This window comes from Ictidomys tridecemlineatus, chromosome 1 (genome assembly GCF_052094955.1).
Source record: "Ictidomys tridecemlineatus isolate mIctTri1 chromosome 1, mIctTri1.hap1, whole genome shotgun sequence".
NCBI classification, from domain to species: Eukaryota; Metazoa; Chordata; class Mammalia; order Rodentia; family Sciuridae; genus Ictidomys; species Ictidomys tridecemlineatus.
The window spans coordinates 241,037,077-241,057,092 of record NC_135477.1 but is presented as its reverse complement, the minus strand read 5'-3'; the positions used below and the strand labels follow the sequence as shown (position 1 = coordinate 241,057,092).

The following is a 20,016-nucleotide window of genomic DNA, read 5'->3' as shown; positions in this document are numbered from 1 at the left end:
AACATTTTGACAGTTTCACTGACTTTTCAAATTAGCATAATATATTCAACGAAAAAAGAGTGAAATAAAAATGATTATTATTAAGTGAAAATGAATTTAAAAAAAGAAAGTGACTGGGACAAATTTTAACATTTGGCTTGAAGAGATCATGGATTTCACAAATCTAACGTTAAAAAACTCAATGCAATACAAATCTTTTTCATGTAAAAACTGAGTTAAAACTAATAGGTCTATAAAACTGTTAATTTTGGCCTTAAAGAATATCTAATCTTTTGATCAAAAAAGGCCACAACAGTTAAGATTGTAATTACTTGATTTTATTTTACACTAAGTGGCGGGCACAAAGCAATCCTCCTTAATAAAGTTGACAATTAGCTCACTCAGAACATTTTTAATAATGCACATTAAAAAAAAGTATTCATCTTACAAATTGTTCTGCAATCCAAATATACAATAGCTTGGAAAACAACGTTTAGAAAACAAAAGCCAATGTAAAAAGACAGATTAAAACAACCAGAACAGTACAGGATTTATATGGCTCAGATTTTACAGTTTTCTTACTGCATCATCAATGTCAGAAATCTGTTCCTTCAGCTGGCTCCATTGCTCAGGATTTAAAGAAATACCTAAAACAAAGTTTAAAAATTCAAAGTTGAAAATCTATTCAAGCTTGCTTGTTTTCATACTTCCAAATAAAATATTATTTTTACAATTGCCATTATTTATTATGATTTTGTTTGGTTGGTTTTTGTTTTTGTAGTGCTGGGAATCAACCCAGAGTCTTGAGTGTACCAACCACCTGCTCTTACCACTGAGCTATATCATTGGCCCCAAAACTACCATTCTGAATGGCACAATGCTATAATACTGAAAGTTCAATTTTACTTTTTTTTTGTACCAGGGATTAATAAACCCAGGAGCACAACACTAAGCCACGTCCCCAGCCCTTTTTGTCTTTTATTTAGAGAAAGGGTCTCAACTGAATAGCTTAGTGCCTCACCAAGTTGCCAAGACTAGTTTTGAGTTTGTGATCTTCCTGCTTAAGGCTCCCAAGCACTAGCATTACAGGCATGGACCCCAGGAAAATCTTACATTTTTATCTACAAACTCATCAGTTTCCTAAGTAGATCAAGCTTGTATCCAGTTTCTCTTCCCACAATGCATCCTGCATGATGTCTATTACAACCAATGAGAACAAATGATGATTTCAAGATGCATCTCACAAATCATACTAGTAAGCTAAGTGGTCGAGGCTCAGATATGGCATATTAAACATCCATTGATACAAACTGAGTTTTAATTTAACACTTGTACCAAATTCCACAGAAATTCAAGGTGAATGGATACTTTTGAGTTCTTCCAAAAGCATTCATTTCACTTTGGAAAAAATCCTGGGATGCGAGTCACACAGGACCTCTTGGAATATATAGATAGGGTGAGAGTACATTCTGGAATCATGCTGTCAGGGTTCAAATCCCAGCCTATTACTGTGTGACCCTAAAAAAATTAGTTTCCTCTCACTAGTAAAACGGTATTTACACAAAGGGTTGTTGTAAATTATTAAACTTGGTAATATGAAAAAAGAACATATTACCCACCTAAGTAAATACTTGAATTAATTTATTTCACAAAAAAACTGCTGAGGCCATGAAACTGAAAGAATACACTGGGGCCCTAAGGAAGGGCTTGAAGCTAATCAAATTGTTTCCATAAATGCTTCAGGAACACACAACCTGGCATTAACCACTCTGAACACCACAAATATCCAATCCAGAAACAACAACTTCAACAAGAAAACATAAAAAGATATGAAAAATGGTGCATGCCTATATCTGGACCCAGGAGGATATGGCAGGAGGATTACAAGTTCAAGACCAGCCTAAGCTTGTAATGTTTTGAACAACTAATAATAAAAAAGAAAAAAAAAAAAAGACCAGCCTAAGCAACTCTGCAAGACCCTGTCTCCAAAAAGAGAAGGCCATTAGATGTAGCTCGAAGAGTAAAGTGCCCCTGAGTTCAATTCCCAGCACAGACCCCCAAAAGGGAAAGTATACAGAGGTTGCCTTTTCATAAGCCTGAAAACTACATGAAACAAACATGTGGTACCTTGAAAACTGACAAAAAAACAGAGTAGTACTAAATAAGAAAGCATTTTTTATCATCTAAAGAGCAACCTCAAATAACTAAATGCCCAAAAATACAAATTTAGGTTGGTTTAACAAATGTTCTCTAGCTATTTGATAACTGAATAAAGTATGCTTCTACATGCAAACAGGATTGGGGCAGGATGAAGCACAAACAGAAGGACAGCAACCCACTTGAAGATACCATAAAGAATGATCTTAAGGAGCTGAATTAAAATATAAACCAGAATTTTTCCATTCCCAATTTTACAACTTCCCAAATAGTGCCTAATCTGCTTCAGATTTACTGTAAAATTAATTATGGGCTGGGGATGTGGCTCAAGCGGTAACACGCTCACCTGGCATGCATGGGGCGCTGGGTTCGATCCTCAGCACCACATAAAAATAAAATAAAAATGTGTCCACTGAAAAAACTAAAAATTAAATATTAAAAAAATTATCTTAAAAAAAATTATATTCTAATAAATTAGCCACCTGTTAAAGTAGTATTAGCGTTGTTATTTTTCTTGATTTTATTCCCAACACATTTATTTTAAAAAGATAAGTATCCTGCTAAAAAAGGACTAGAAAAGGTTCATTGTTGGCCTCTGTGCCCTGCCAACATTATCTCAACTCAAGCAACATTACTTAGAAATGTTTTAAGCTAGTCCCAACATTAGAACCAAATTAAAGAAATCAAAACTCACCTTTTCTTCCTGGTTTCATTTCACCTTCTGGATCCATCCAATATTCTCTAATATCAATTAGAACTTTCCCTTTAAAATCCCGAACACTGACGTACCTCATTTTTCCAATCTGCAAATAAATAAACAAACATGTACCTCATTTTCCCAATCTGCAAATGAATAAGTTCCCCAAAACATCGAAGTGTTTCTTTTGACAGTGATGTCAGTGGTGTCCATATATTCACCATTTGCTGCAAGCTAACTCTATCTATAATCATGAAAATGATTAATAGTCTCAATATCAAAACCATAATACAAAGAAATCCCTGTTAAAATTATTTTTTAAAAGACAGAATAAAACAAAAGCACACCTCACATTTCCAAACATTTTTAAAATTATAAACAGTAAAAATTTCAGCTGCTATGAAAGGAGTAATGGAGACTACTCAAAAATTAAAACAAGAGTTGGGTGCAGTGGCACATGCCTATAACCTCAGTGGTTCGGGAGGCTGAGGCTAGAGGATTACAAACTCAAAGCCAGGCTCAGCAACCGTGAGGCAGCGAGGCCCTAAGCAACTCAGTGAGATCCTATCTCTAAATAATATAAAAACAGGGCTGGAGATATGACTCAGTGAGTGAGTATTCCTGAGTTCAATCACTGGTATCCCCCCCCAAAAGAAATTAAAACTAGAACTACAATATGATCCAGCAAACCCACTTTGGGATATATAGTATCTTAAATACAGAGCATCTTCCAAAGAATATGTAGTTTGGTAATTTTTGTCACTGTTTGAACTTAAGTGTACATAGACAAACTAAGGTGGTTACAATGTCAGTAGGCAATATAATCTTATGGGACCACCTATTATGTGATTCCTCACTGAATGAAATGCTTTAAGGAGCAGAACTTCATATCCAAAAGAAATGACAGGTCTCCAAGTTATAAATTTGTATATTCATGTTTATAGCTGCACTGTTATTCACAATAGCCCCAAAAAAAATTACTACTCAGTCATAAAAAAGAAATCCTGTCACAACCACAAATACACATTAATCTTGAGTTTGTGTCAAGTGAAACAAGCCACTCATAAAGCAACAGTAATACCATTGATTCGATGTACCTGAGATATTTGAAAAGTCTAAAGCAGTCATAAATCACGGGAAAAAAGTAAAATGTGGTTATTAGGGCAGGGAGAAATAGGAAAGGGAACTAGCATTTAATGTTTTGCAGGAGAAAAAGGTTCTGCAGATCTGTTTCACAACAAGTGAATAAACATTTTTTTATCACAATAAAATCTTTAGTAAGGGCTCAGGCTGTAGCTCAGTGGCAAAGCACTTGTCTAGCATGTGTGAGGCCCTGGGTTTGATCCTTAGCACAATGTTAAAAAAAAAAAAAAAAGACATACTGTCCGTCTAAATCTAAAAATGTAAATAATCCCTATTTATTATTAGTAAGCAAAATCTTCCAGTACAAACTGCATGCAACAAGAATTCATATATTCAGCTAGCTATATTGTTTTAACAATAATTCTGAATAGAGGAATACAGAGTTCCAGTCACTAGACAAGAAAGCTTTTCCTTTTGACACTCATTTCAAATAACAACTCTAAGGCATTTTAGTTGCAGTCAAATTGAGAAAACTATCCACACACACACATACACACACACACACACACACACACACACAAACAAACAAACAAAAAAAAAAACCCACAATTTTTCAAAACCCTTACACTATTGCTTAACACAAACTACAATTCCAGGGGAAGCAAAACAGGCTTTACTCAACAAAACATCTGTTAACACTTTTCAAGGCTCAGTAAGTATAGTAAGAAAGCGTGTGGTACTGGAGAAAGACATACATACAGGTCAAGGGATTAGAATGCATTTCTTTACACAGAGAAATTAATTCTTTGTGAAATGTTAAGTCTACATGGATCACTAACTTAAAACATGAAAACTATAAAACTTCTAGGAAAAAAATTCTATTAGAAATTTTTGTGGCCACGGAGTATGCAAAATAAGTCTTGGATAGGGAAAAAAAAGCATTAATCAAAAGGGAAAAATTGATAAAATGGACTTAAATTTAACACCTTTCTTTAAATTTAATTCATAAAAGGCAAACCACATACCTGAAAAATATATTTGAAGTCTCACCCATAGACCCTTCAAGTTTCCAAGTAAGACTGAGATAGAACAGTACAGATTCACTACTAAGACAATACTACTGCTGTGGAACAGAAGACTATAGAAAACGATGAGCCTACTAAATCTGTGAAGACCTGATCTCCAAGATGGATAAATGACTCAGAGGCCACCTATCTGGGCAGGTCATCTCCCTGAGTCCTGGTATCCATTCATCCATATGATTCTCTCAGGTTCATGTTCTTTCCTCTATTACACTTATTTTTAAACTAGATTGCTGTTTAAAGACAAGAATTTCCCCTTAAGTTTAAAAACAAAAAGAAAATATTCACTGTACTTTAACAAAAGATTTCCAAAATACTGTTACAATTTGGTAAGTAAAAAGACCTAGCTGTTAAAAAGAAAAAGGAAAGAGCGGAACAGATTCTTCTTAAAAGATATAAAAGCAGCCAATAAACGTGATCAAAGATTTGAAATGAATTAAGACATTTGGGAAATGAGAGTGAAACCACAATGAGCTGCTACTACTACCATACACTCATTAACTAAAATGGATAAAACTGAAGACTAACACTACCCAGTGAGGACATGGAGCAACTCAAATCTCACATGTGCTTATGGCTGTTTAAATGGTACAGCTGCTTGAAAAACAATTTGTTATTTTCTTATCAAGTTACACACATATCCTGCCCATGATCCAGCAAATACATCTGGTTTGTACATCCAAATGGTCCTGCAGAAAGACCTGTCTGTTTGAGAATACTCAGATTTATTCCTAGTAGGCCAAGACTTCACACCAGAATGTCCAAGGAAAATGGATAAACAAACTGGAGAATAAACATGAAGAATACATTAAGGAACCAACTACTGAAAGACATAAGGATCAATCTCAACACATTATACAAAAAGAAGCCAGACACACACCCAAAGACAGACCATATGACTCCATTTATCTGAAGTTCTAGAACAGGGAAAATATATCCACATTGATAGGAGTAAGACCAGTTATTCCATGAGGCAGAGATATAACTGTAACAGGAAGACCAAGACAGAAGCCTTGAGGGTGATGAAAATGTGCTGAAAACAAGACTGCATAAATTTATCACAGCTCATCAATTTATGCTTTTTATATAACTTATATGCACATAAATTGTACCTCAATAATATTTTTTAAAAGATGAACTCGTTTAACACCAACCTCTCCCCATGAGGAAAAATGAATAAAATTCACAAATTCTTACAAAACACTAAAGAAGAAAAAAAAAATGATGAGGAGACATTAGAATAGGAATATACTAATTAAAGGTAGAAAAACTGTCCTTGCAATCACATTTCACAGTAAGAAATAACAGAATCAGAATACAGAATATACATATTTTTACATCTGCTTGTCATCTGGAGACTAACAGGAAAAAAATAGCATTTTTATCAACAGAAGTGTGATTCTTAAAAAAAAAAAAATTTTTTTTGATTCCCCAATTCTTTGAAAACCTGATAAACGCTATGGGTTATGAGGTTATGAATAATCCTTTCACGTAATATCATGACTCTTAAGGCCACCATTCATGCCCTTCTCCAAGTCAAAAAAACATTTGACTCAATGATTACTTTAAAAATAATTTCAAGGCTGGCAATGTAATTCAGTAGTACAGCACTTGTTTAGCATGCACGAGGCCCTACATTCAATCCCTGGTGCCTCAAAATAAATAAAAGGTGATTTTAAAGTATCCAGTTTTACCCTTAAATCACAAATCAATTAAGACAGCAATACTGACCATTTGCACCTAATTCTAAAGAAAATATAAATGAAAGTCCTTGCCTCAAACATCCTGACCTTTCAAAAGACAGTACTGAGGGATTACAAGATAGCTCTTTCATCAGCCTTTTTTAATCAGATGTCATCTCAGGCCAGTTATTTCCCTATAGAATCCAGTCCTCAAAATTCAGAACTGAAGAAATCTGAAGGCAAGCATCTAGGAATATTTCCTTATTAGTCAGAATCCTGATCAAATCATTCCAGAGTTTAAAATGATAGTGTAACCATTTGGGGATGTCCAACTCTCTTCAAATATTAGCGTTGCTTACATTTGATAAACATCACCTTTCCAGAATTTATGACTTCCATAGTTCTAGTCTCAAGATATAGATATCTAGCTTTAAAAAAAAAAAAAAAAAGAAAAAATCCTGTCTTAAAACTAACTAAACCAATACCCCAGCTATTTTAATTTGGATTTCAGATCTGTTTTGGCAAAGTATGTCTCAAAGATTCTAATATACTCTCAAAGATTCTAATTTGAACACCTTGCAAAATCCAAAAAAGCTCTACTCTGTGGCTGTCTTTAAAGCACTTTAGTAAATACAAAAACATACAGCTCTATTTAAAAAAAAAAAAAAGTATAAAATACAGTGGGGTTACTGTTTTTCCTTCCAAAATCCTCATCCTTCATCCATCTTCCTAACAATCAAACAATTTTTACTAGCAAAAATAAAGGCCTCATTTAATATTATAAAATCAATATACTCCAATGTGTTCTTAAAATGATTAAAATTCAGTATAAGCATTAAAAAGTTTTCTATGGCCAAAAATCCATTTCAATAAAAAAGGTATCATGGCAATAAAATTAAATATCACATATCTCTTAGACTGTCTACACTAGATCTGTAGAAGACCTTTGAAAGTAAGTAAGGCCTTTGGGTTCTCCTACAGGCGAATTTTCAAAAGGTGCAGTATTTAATGGACTTAGGATGCCTAGGAACCTTTAAAATGAGGATTCAAGAACTGAAGTTCTTTATCGTGTCAGGAAGCTGGGGTAGGAAGATTACAAGATTGAAGCCAATTTGGGCAACTAACAATATCCTATCTAAAACAAGGGATTGAACTCAGGGGCACTTAACCACTGAGCTACATCCCCAGCCCTTTCTTGTATTTTTTTAAATTTAGAAACAGTTGCTTAATGCCTCCCTAAGCTGCTGCGGCTGGCTCTGAACTCAATATCCTCCTGCCTCAGCCTCCCATGTTGCTGAGATTACAGGCCTGTGCCACCATGCCCAGCTCAAAAAAAAATTTTTAAGGGCTGGGAAATTAACAGAGCTCCCCTGGGTTCAATCCCCAGTACCACACAAAAGAACTGAACTGTTTTTTAGGAGGAGAAAAACCACCCCCTAAAAATAGATCTGTTTTCCACAAAAGTACTCTAACAAAATAGAATCTCTAAAATGTGGGTCCTGGCTTCTTTATAAAATTAGAGATGGTGTGGGCAAGACTAAAGCCCCCTCAAATGTCAAAGATGCTTCATTATTATACAAGCAAAAGTATGCATAACGTGAGAGAAAAGCCCAAGAAACTTGCCTAGCAAATATTTTAAAATATTAAAATATTCCAAAGCAGTCCTTCCTTTTCCACAGAAGTGAATTATTCAGCCTTCTCGGGAATTCAATCTCCAACCTATACTTTTAGCCAGACTTTCAGGCTCAAATCACAAAGGTTTTGTAATTCCTGCAAAATCCAAGATCTTTCCCACTTTAAGTTATTCACGTAATTCCCCTCACTTGGAAAATGCTTCCTGCTTCCAATTTGCAAGGTTAGCTCCTCCTCCATTTCTTAAGGATTACATATCACTTCCTTAGAATAAAATACCCAGAACACCTACTCTCTCATAATAGAATCTGCCCCTTTAGTTCTCTGCCCTTATCAAAATTTTAACTACACATGTGTTTATCTGTATAATTTCTGTTCCCATAAATTCTAGGAAGGTACAGACCACATCTACTTTGTTCACCACTGCAATCCAGAACCTGGCAAGGCCTGAATAAAACAGAAAACACAGTAACCATTCAATTTATTTTCTATTCAAAGCAATGAGGGCTCACATAATTCTTCCTCACATTTACTCACATTCTCTTATAAAAATAACCTACTCTGCCCTTTGTTCCTCTGTTACACATTCACCAGAGGATTCAAATCTATAACTAAACAATTCACCTGCATTTTGTCTCTTTTCTTTCTCCACATTATTACAAAGTATTTCAAAGCAAAAATGAAAAAAAATTCAACTTCTATATTTCACTATATGTTTATCCTAGCACTACATCTTTCAAAGCCATCAGCAGGTCAAAAGTACAGACCAATCTAATTTTCTAATCAAATAAATATGTATAGTCATATTCTGTCCAACTTTTGACTTCAATTAATAGCTATGCCTCCTTGAAACACTTATCCTTTTTTTGCTCTTAATTTTCTTTCACCATCTCCTCTTGACCTACATTCTCTTTCTTCTTCCATCTTCTACCTGAATATCAACAAAGACATAATCTTATCAACTTCTCTTTTCTCTGGTTTAAGCTTTCTTTCTTTCAGTGGATGGCTTTAGTCAACCATGCTGATGGCCCGCCCAAGACTTCCAGGAGGTTCTACTTATTTTGTTATATTTACAATCAGGTCCAACTCCTAGATGATGGTTCTCTAGTCCCCTGTTCCTCATCAGTATCTTTGTCATCATCACTATTTCTCCCTTAGGGAAAAACCACCGTACCCTTACTACATACAGATTAAAGTCTACAACTATCTCAGCAATCTTACCAGTAACCATTTATCACTAATTCCTCTTCCCTCACAAAGGCCAATTTCAAGTCTCCCTAAAAACATAAGAAACCCAAGAAAAGAAGCTATGCTAGTCCTCTGCCGGTGATTTCATCAAATCCTTAATAACCTTCCCTGACTTTACCTATTCAAGCCACTCTCCTTTTCTGTTAGACATGTCATATTGCTGTTTCTCCTAAAATAATATCTTAATCCATACTTCACAGTCCAGTACTTAACCTACCTCTTCCAAGTTTCTTCCTTAAATGTGAAGTTCTCAGTCTCTTTTGGGGGATTTCTATACCATTTGAATTTGCATTGTTTTAAATATAGCAAAACTACAAAACTTTAACAATAACCCAGCATCATATAAATTTCTTTCATTTCTCACTTGTTCTCTCATCTTAATAGTCTTATTCAAGAGGATTATCACACACAAAAGGGCTTTCTGCAACATAGATCAAAATAGTTTTAACATTCTTCTAATCAAGTGAAACAATAATCCTCTGACTCTAAGGAAATGACCAACTTTACCTGAAACATATTATCATCTCTGCTGCTGCTGCTCTGTTTGGAAGATGACAGAGCTCTCGAAGTTTCACCAGTCTTTTGCTTCTTTACAGGTTTTTCTGGAGCAACTTGCTTTTTCCTCTTTAACTTGAAAGAAAAAGAACATGATAAAATTTGCTACATTCTTATTTAAAAAAAAACTCAAGTTAAAATTATGTTACTTTTAGAGATTCAGAAGACCACATTCGTTGTGTAAGAAAAAAAACAAAGTTTCACTCAACAATAGAACCATGAATTTAACCTATGTGTTTATCTAATAATGTTTTCAAACCCTCTTTTCACAATCACAGAAGATACTTCAGGCACTAGGTTTTAGCCAGAGGACAGGTATTTTGTAGAGTGGGATCATACAAAAAGAATTCATTGTAAGATGACAGGGGGAAAAAAAAAAATGGAAACCCACTGCTTTTGCATAAAACTTCTGGAAACCAAAGATCTACCAAAGCTCAACAATTACTTTTTTTTTTTTTAAACAATGGAGGTATACTTATTAAGAATGCTGCCAATTTACTCCATTTCTGGGAAACATTTACTTATGCCCTGCCTATTCCAAAGGAGATTTAAACTGGTTTAAGGAACATATAGTTAGGCAAAGCTAAAGCATTATTTGGCTGGGTGCAATGGCACATGCCTGTAATACTAGCAGCTCAGGAGGCTGAAGGAGGTGGATCACAAGTTCAAAGCCAGCCTGAGCAATTAAGCAAAGCCCTAAGCAACTTAGTGAGACCCCATCTCAAAAAAGAATCAATAAAAAGGGCTGGGGAGTGTTAAGTGCCTCTGGGTTCAATTCCTGGAAAAAAATATATTATTTTGTACCAGGCACTGAACATGAACAAATCAAGAACTTCCTCTTTACAACTTAAAAAAAAAAAAAAAGCCCCTGAAGATAGTAACGTGTTAAGACTAGAATTCAAAATCTGCTTAAATTATTATAAAAGCTTTTTACATAGTCTTATTCTCAAAATAAGTTAACAAGCTGGATGTAGTGGTGCACACCTATAGTTCCAGCTTCTTGGGAGGCTGAGACAAAAGGATCACTTAAGCCCAAGAGTTTGGAACCAACCTGGGCAACAGGGTAAGACCCCATTCCCATCCATCCCCCCCCACACACACCCAAAAAAGCTAATTACTAATAAACCACTAGTTTCCCAGCTCAAACAGTAGAGGGCAGTCATGTACCTTCTTAGTGGTAAAGTGTAAACTAATATTTTAATTTGCTAAATTAATGTACTAAATTAGTTGAAACCAGGTAATACTATTCACATATAGGTGTTTATGAAATTTAAAAAAATGATGTATTTAATATAAATGTTCACAAGGTTAATACTACTATTTGAATTTGAGACAAATGGCAAAAATAAAATAAATTATTCTTTAAATCAAGATCTAAGTATTCTCTATTGAATAATGTATGCGTGGTAGAGCAAAGTTCAATACAAATTTGTTATATGAACATACTCAAATGCTATACTAATATAAATTTTTAAATTAAGAAATTCACTCAATTCACCATTATCTCTCTGAATCCTTACTCTAAAATTGAGGTGATGTTATATTCTGTACTTACACTTGAAGGATCCAACTTCTCTAAGATTCTCCCATAAGCTCTCCCTTTTCTCTTAGCTAGTACTGCTTGGGGAATGGGGCATGAGGGGCCCGCTGCTAAATAAAGTATAAAATCTTGGAAACCACAAGATCTATAAAAGCTAATTACTTATTTTCACAAAGGAAATATAGTAATTAGGAAGAAAGCCATCAACTAATTCCATTTCTAGGATATGAATGTTTATTCATATATGTAAACATCTATAAGAATAGGTCTGTGTGGAAGGAAGTCTTGACCGCAGCAAGTGAGATGCTCCGTTATGCTCCATTGAGATGCTCAGTTAAGTGGAATGCAGAGTTTACAGAGCAGTTGTCATCTAATGCAGAAAAAGCCCATTCTGTGAAAATGGGTTGATTCACCACATCAGCTTTGCTGGAAGATAATTAAACTAAAAGGAAGGAATGAGAGCAAATAATATTCAAACTTAAAATGTAGCAAGCCCAAAATTCAGTAATACTTGTGGGCAAATAAACACAGATGACTGAGAATGCTGGCATTTAAAAATTCAGCTAATTCGACAATTACTACAAATAATATCTACAGATTAGTCACATTTCTGAATAACAGCAAGTAGTATCTTTGGCCTAATTAGAATTCTATTCCCCTAGAGTCAGTCTACGGAAATTATTCTAAGGTTTCTAAAGGTTCTCAATAAAGATTTTGTTAAGTAGAATGTAGGTCTAAATCTGTACCTTCAAGTCAGCAGGTATGGATGTACAAAAAATCATACTAAGTACTTTTAGTCAAATGATCCAAAGGTCATTCTGCATTTTCAGAAACTCACAGATTTTCATGTTAGTACTGGGTTATGCCTTTTACTATCTCTTAGAAATAGATGTGGGCAATATTGCTAAATCAAGCATCACAAAAATGACCTGATGCAGTAATAGTCACCTTTTTCTCAACTTCACTGTCAGAATCACTTCCCGATGAGCTTGAAGAAACAAGTTCCTTTGATTTAGGCATTCTGAAAAAAAAAATGCATTATGTAAATAAGTTACAAATAGCTCTACCACCTTCAAAAAAGAACAAGTTTCTTGGTTCATTCTACCATCTTATGGCACTAAAGTTGCTATATTGAACACAAAGGTTCATTAACAAGGGTTAACCTACATTCTTGACAAGCAGAGTGAAATGTTCTGAACCTAGTTATGAGAAAGAACTAAATTCACCTTTTATCTTGTTCAAAGTCAATGGGTCTTTTCAATGCTTCATTATAGAAGGATCATAAGTTTATGGAAGGGTAGAGTCAAGAAAGCAGCTTACAATTACTGTTAAAACCAGAAGACATGTACATAATTCTATTTAGTACTACTGTACACTTCTCACTAGATATCAGACTAGAGATCACTGAAAATGGACCTCAACATTAACACAACACAGGAATCAGCTGTACTACACAAATGTGATATCTAATTAATTTTGCCATTAGAGTCATATCTTTTACCTATTCTGTATGTTAATTTTAAATTTTTGGCAACACTATCAGAATAACAGGTACTAATTCAGAGTTCACAAAGTTATCCATAATTCGACTTTACCCTCATTTTTCTACTTGGAAATAAATTTGAACAATATGTTTCTGTGAAAGGCAAAACCCCCTACACAGATAATCTAGTGCTTTGCTTATAAATGGATGTTTACTTAGTGTCTAAGCATAAAGCAGAGAGCAGAGGCTTTTGCCTAAATCTCAAATCTCCTGGAAATCCAAGGCATGTGGGTACCTCTTTTAAGGAACTTTTATAACCAGATGTTAAAATGCTAATCATCAAATTGCCTTTAGCTCCCTCCAGGTCTGAAGAGTCTAGGTCCTTATTAAATTTTTGCATGCCCTAAAGGGCCTAATAAACACAACACACTCTGTAAATATTGAATATAGGGGGAAAAGACTTGAATTTTTCCTCAAAAAAATTCATAATCTAGCTCTGTATATTAAAATTGCATTGGCACTGGCACTGTTTCACAATAAGAGGTCAAGGTTGAAAAAAAAGTGGGCCATCTCAATCCTGACCATGAAATTCAAAAAAGCTCAAATCGTGCCCAACCCGACCATGCAGATTTTAATAAGTAATTTCTTAAAAATGAAAAAAGCAAATTCAGAGGGAAACAGCATCATTCATAACCAAGTTTCATATGGTTTTCCTGTTGTTGCTCCATTTTACAACCTAATCTCCAAAATCAATTTAGCTCAGTTTTCTATGCTCACTAATAGAGCTGCCCCCCGCCAAAAAAAAACCTTTCTAAGATGCAATTGAATATAATCTATTTTTCACTTGCAATCAATCAACCATAACTATCGTCTATTAGCCAAAGCTGCCTGGGACCTAACACCATTTCAAAGAACTACCTCTTATTTAACTCAAATTAAGTCCATTCAAGAAGAAAGCAAGGGAGGGTGGCTAAAGCCAGCCTCTAAACTTTTGACAAAATATATCGTTACTTAAGCTTAATGAGGTTTTACTGTTCCAAAGGATGGGACGAGCGCATAATTCTGGCAAATGGTAAGTAAAGAAACTATTATAGAATCATGTACAAGACGCAAACAAAAAAAATCTTCAGCCTTTGCTAACCGCGTGGAGGAGGATTAGAGAAAACGTGGTTAAGACAAACTAGGACTGACGGGCACAGGATTGCGTACAAAGGTGCCAAGAACAGAGACAGAGAAGGGGGTCGCGCGCTGCCAGGAAGCTACTAGAACCAAGGGGCTGGAAACGGCTGGGGCGAGGGGAGGCAGGTCGGTCGGAGGGGGCGTGGGAGGCGGCGAAGTGCGGAGGAGACGGCGTGGGAAGGGGAGGGACTTGCACCAAGCGCCATTTTCTCCTCTCGCTGCGTTCCGCCGCCCCGCAAGCCAGCCATCTTCCCCCACAACCCCCTCCCCACCGCGTCCGCTCTCACCCTTCCCCACAGCGCCCCGCTCCCTTAGCGGCCAGAGTGAGGGCCCAGGGAGGCCTTGGCGGGGGCAGGCCTCGCACGCGCTCCGGCCGTCGCCCCATTGTCCCGGGGTCGCCCGGTCCCCTACCCGCGGCTCCTCGCCCCCGCTCAACCGCGTCCCGCCGCCCGGGAGCGCCCTGTCCGCAGCCTGGCCTCGGTTCCCCAGACGGGCGTCTGGCACAGAAGGCCCAAGTGCGCGAGGCGCCCTGTCGGGCACAGAGGAGGGGATTCGGGAACGCCAAAGAAGGAACAGGCAGGTCAAGCATAACCGACATTTCCTGCGGCCATCGCCCAGAAAGCCACGGGGGTACCGGCGACTGGGTGGAGGCGGGGCCCGCATACTCACGCTCCGCTTCTGCAGTCGACAGCCTTCTGCTCGCTGGCTCGCGACTGACAGAGAACCGGAAGTGACGGCAGACTAGAGAGGCAGGCCCCGCCCCGTTGGAACTTGCACACGTGATGGGGCGTGGCCTCCCCGCCGAAACCGACACCTAGACCCTTTCCAGGGCCTTAAAGGGACCTCTCCTGGTTCTGGAGGGTTGCCGCTGAAGTGAAGTGCCTTAAAGATTGAACCTAACCTGAGAAGGAATGAGGGTGCGAGTGAAACATGAAATGACAAGCATCGAACTTTGCACTGGTTCAATAAATGTTTATTCTATTGAAATGAAAAGACCGTACTAAAAAAGAAAGCATGCTGGCCCATTTTCCCAGAAATTTGCCTCTTCATATTCCATTCACCCTCAGTATCTAACTATGGCTGCTAAAATCCAAAGGAAGGAAGCCACAGCCCCAGCATTTAATTCCGCAAAGTGTAAGAAATCTTAGCAGAACTTATTAGACACACAGCTGTTAGGCCTAAATTCAAGTCATGAAGGTGTAAGGTACTTCACAGTAGGCAAAAAAAAAAAAAAATCCATTCTATAAGCAGAATAAGCTATTATTTGAACATGTTTGGTGAAGGTTTACTACAACCAAGGATCAATATATTTATTCAACAAAGATTTTTTTTTTTTAGAAAGCGTGATAGAGAATGAGAGAGAGGGAGAGATAGAGAGAATTTTAATATTTATTTTTTAGTATTTGGCGGACACAACATCTTTGTCTGTATGTGGTGCTAAGGATCGAACCCGGGCCGCACGCATGCCAGGCAAGCGCGCTACCGCTTGAGCCACATCCCCAGCCCCTCAACAAAGATTTTGCCAGCACCCACCATGTGCCACACACTGTATGAGGTGCTGTATATATATTACTCATCCTAATGAGCTTTTTCCAAAATAGGAATGATTATTCTCTCCATCTTATAGATGAGGAAACCAAGGGTCAACATGATTAAATTAACTAATTAATTAAGGATTCAAACTTTGCACTAACTCATATTGCTACTTACTAAAGGAGAATGGAAAACCTCTATCCCATTTCTTATTACTTTCAAAAAAATGAAACACTAATTGCATAATTCCTTATGTATGAAGTTCCAAATGTAGGCCAAAATAATCTATGTACTGACCTCCAGGTCAGGTTGCCCTGGAGAATGTCATTAAGGACAAGTATAAAGAAAACTGCTGTGATGCTGAAATATCTGGGTACTGCTTACACATGTGTTTACAGTTGTAAACTTTATAGTATGTAAGATATACTTCAATAAGATAGTTAAAAAGTAAAGTGAAAAATTAAAATTATAAAAAGATGAACTGCACCCAGTAACCACAGTTTCAGCTTGGTAGCTTGGGAGCCTGGAATTTGCACACTCAAAGGCAGTTAGGGAAACTCCTGCATGGACACTATGGTCAGATGACCAAAGTTTCCTAGGGATCAATAGTGCCTCAAGGCTTTGTGTCGAGGCCCACTTCTCAGGATATCTGGTCAGAGAAGGCTCACATACTGGGTTAACTAGAGGATTATCAGGCTGCCTGGGCCCTGGAAGCCATGAATATGGTTCTCCCTGGAAAGCTGGGTGCTGGCTGAAGAAGGGACAGGGTTCAGAGCCAGTCATAACTTCCCTTCCCTCTCCTCCAAGTTAGAGCTATAACTCCCTTTAATCCAGTATAGGGAACTGCTCAATGTCCATTCCCAGCTCATTCACTCATTCAGTATGAGTGAATATAATCTCAGTTGAAGTTTCTGTACATGTTTGGAGTATGCATTAGGAGTAAAAAAAATAAAATCTGTTTTTCTAAATTCAACCCCAGCGGGTTCCAAGCAACTCTACTTTGAGATCCACTTGCATTCATTGCATGCATAGGAGAGAGTGCCAACCTTCCTTTTTGGCACAGCCTTGGAATTGTGCAGACTCAAAGCCGTCACCAAAAATAAACTTCTGGGCCTCAAAAAGCAGCAGAAGAGGAGGCATGCTCAGGAGGCAAAGGAAGCCTAAGTCCCCAGTAGAGCAGCACATATTAAGGACTGTGCCCAATCGTGACTACCAAGCCCTAGGTTAGTCACATTCCCTGCAGTAGGAGATCTAAGAGGTGTATTCGGATGGCTGCCACACCAAACATAGTGATGCAGAATCCCAAAATATGAAGAAGGTCAGCAGAGAATCTGTAAGGGATTTGGCAAAGTAAAAGATTCTATAGAGGGGGCTGGGGATGTGGCTCAAGTGATAGCGTGCTCGCCTGGCATGCGCGGGGTGCTGGGTTCCATCCTCAGCATCACATAAAAAAATAAAATAAAGATGTTATGTCCACCGAAAACTAAAAAATAAATATTGAAAAAAAAATTCTCTCTCTCTCTCTCTCTCTCTCTCAAAAAAAAAAAAAAAAGATTCTATACAAGGCTGGGTTGTAGCTCAGTGTTAAAAGTACTTGTCTAGCACATGTGAGGCACACTGGGTTCAATCCTCAGCACCACACAAAAATAAATAAATATTTAATAAAGGTATTTAAAACAAACAAACAAAAAAAAAGATCCTACAGAAGCCAAGAACTGCAGACCAGAAGTCAGAGGAGAGTCAGTGGGTTTTTTAAAAAATGGGAGTGTTTGAGTCTACAGATGAAGGAATTACCTCAGTTCCTGGGTCCCCACCTACCCCCACCTTTCACCCCAGAAAAGGGCTATATATTCTCTGGAAAAAAATGGAGAGGCAGAAATGAAATATGTGGAGGGGGTGTGAAGTAGAGAACACAGGAGTTTGGGTTGAAGTCTGATCATTAAATGTGAAAGCACACCTCCCCAAACTCTTCTAACACTGCTTGATTTTTTTTAATATATTTTTCAGTTGTTGATAGACCTTTATTTTATTTATCTTTATGTGGTATCAACCCTAGTGCCTCACACATGTTAGGCAAGTGCTCTACCACGGTGCTACAGCCCCAGCCCACTGCTAGATTTTTTACAAGATCATATGCAGACAAAAATACAAACTGATTCTTTTAAGTATATTTTGCAAAACTTAATCTAAGGAAATAAAAGAAACCACAAACATAAACACTAGTACTGCTCACAGTCTGAGGACTCCACAAACCTCCACACCTATCTTAAAAATAAATAAATAAATAAATAAATATCATGTTTTATATTCACGGTAAACTTAGTGCACTTAATATGGCATCTCGGGCATCTCCATCCTTTCTCCTCCTGTGCTGGTGATCCAACCCAGGGCCTTCTCCCTTTAACAAGCATTTTTATTCAGGTTCTATGTCTCTGAGGGAACTGGGCAGTGTGCCTGCTGTAAGTTTGGGTTTCAGTTCTCCGAGTCAGAGGTGAGGAGTTGTTAAGGAAGTATGCTTTTTTAGAAGCAGGGAGGCCTGATGCTTTGCATGCAAATTTAGTTACCTCAGTTTTCTTGGGTGTGATACTTTGTGAAACTACTAGCAAACCCTTGATCCTAAATGATATCTATTAAACAAAAATACAGGAAATTCAAAAAAAAAAATAAAAATAATTTCTTAGACTTAGGTAAAAAGAAGAAGAAATTAAAAAAAAAATAGAGCTGTGGTAACTGGAAAAATACTGGAAGTGAGGCCTAATTCACATGCATTTGTACAGGTTGGGATTGGGTGAGTAATAGCTCCTTTTATAGGAAAGTTCCTAGAAGGCATCTCTGGATGTGAAAGGATCTCCAACACATACCTCTTACTCCAGAACTTGGTCTGAAAGAAATGGATGATGAAAAAGTAAGCTAAATAAATGTGCTGCATTTGGAAAATCAGGAGGTATCTCAGAAAGGGCAGTTTTGGGGATCAGAAATGAGAATGAATAAAGGGAAAAGCTCACTAACTGTGAAATACCAGAGTTTGAGGAGACAACCAGAGAGAAACTCCTGGAGGCTGGGGAGCTGCTAAGTAGTTCCCAGGGTGCACTGTGCTAACACCCCTTTACACACTCTTTCCAGAACTTCGGAAAAAGGCTCATTCAAGTAGTGAGTCATTTTTCTGAAGTATTACCCCACAGGCCTCATATGCCTAGAGCTTCCTGCCTTTCAGACCCATACACACATTCCCCATTTTGTTAGCACAGGGTACCATAAGCTTCCAGAACTCTGCAAAATAAATATTTTTTAAGTCACCCAGTCTATGGCATTTCTGTTATTATCACCTAAGCTGACTAACAGGGATGGTAAACCATTGACACCAAGAAGAGACACAGGAAGCATCTATCTTTGCAGGTCTGAATTATATCCCTCAGAGGCACTGAAGTGAGAATACGGGGGCAGGGGAAGCCTTGCTTCACTGGCTTTGAAGAAGATGAAAAAAGAGTAATTTTCTTTCTCTCTGCCTAGAAAGTTATGCCTAAAGTAATTTTCTTTCTCTCATACCTAGAAAGTTATGCCTAAAGACTGAAGGAAGGAGCCATCAAGTGCTATAGGTTCACCTGGTGTTATAAAGGCCTGGTTCAATACCACATATCACCAAATCAGAAAGCCAACAGCAATCCAAAAACCAAGAGAGCAGACTTGCTCTGTGAGCTGCAGTAGGCAATGCTGCTCACCTGGAGACCCAAATGGATAGTTTGATACAGGTGCAAGGGGGAGAAGAAAGGACTCCATTTGCTCCCCAGTGGAAAGAACTGTGACCCACTCTCTAAAACTTTCTTCCACCCAACAAGCTACTAGAGGCCCTTGTGTTATATCTGCTCTCAATGATTAATTTTTATAGTAGAATATAAAATGTTAATTTATAAATCAAAAAGTTTAATATTCCTTCTCACTCAAGTGATTATAAATAAACATGAACTATATGTAAGGTCATATGCAATGAGTAACAGGAATATATTTAAGGAAGGTATTTAAATACAAACTGAGGAGCAGTTTTCCTCCAGGGTGACTTTTCTGAACTTGGTAATAGAGTTATTCTTAGATCTAACTTCCATTTGAAATGCTGTGTCACCTTTTATAGAAGAATGCACTTTATAACAGCAAGTATATGTGCACAGGAT

At 37.3% G+C, this 20,016-nt stretch overlaps 1 protein-coding gene across 1 annotated transcript; it reads right to left on the bottom strand.

Annotated features, from left to right (window-relative positions):
* Positions 1–295: 295 nt before the first annotated feature.
* Positions 296–15,104, bottom strand: Sub1 (SUB1 regulator of transcription). Its single transcript, XM_078017160.1, has 5 exons — positions 14,987–15,104; positions 12,604–12,676; positions 10,068–10,190; positions 2,831–2,939; positions 296–626 (listed from the first exon to the last, which is right to left on the bottom strand). The coding sequence occupies exons 2-5, from the start codon at positions 12,673–12,675 to the stop codon at positions 547–549; spliced, it is 384 nt and encodes a 127-aa protein (XP_077873286.1). The 5' UTR covers position 12,676; positions 14,987–15,104; the 3' UTR covers positions 296–546.
* Between the last annotated feature and the right edge of the window lie 4,912 nt (positions 15,105–20,016).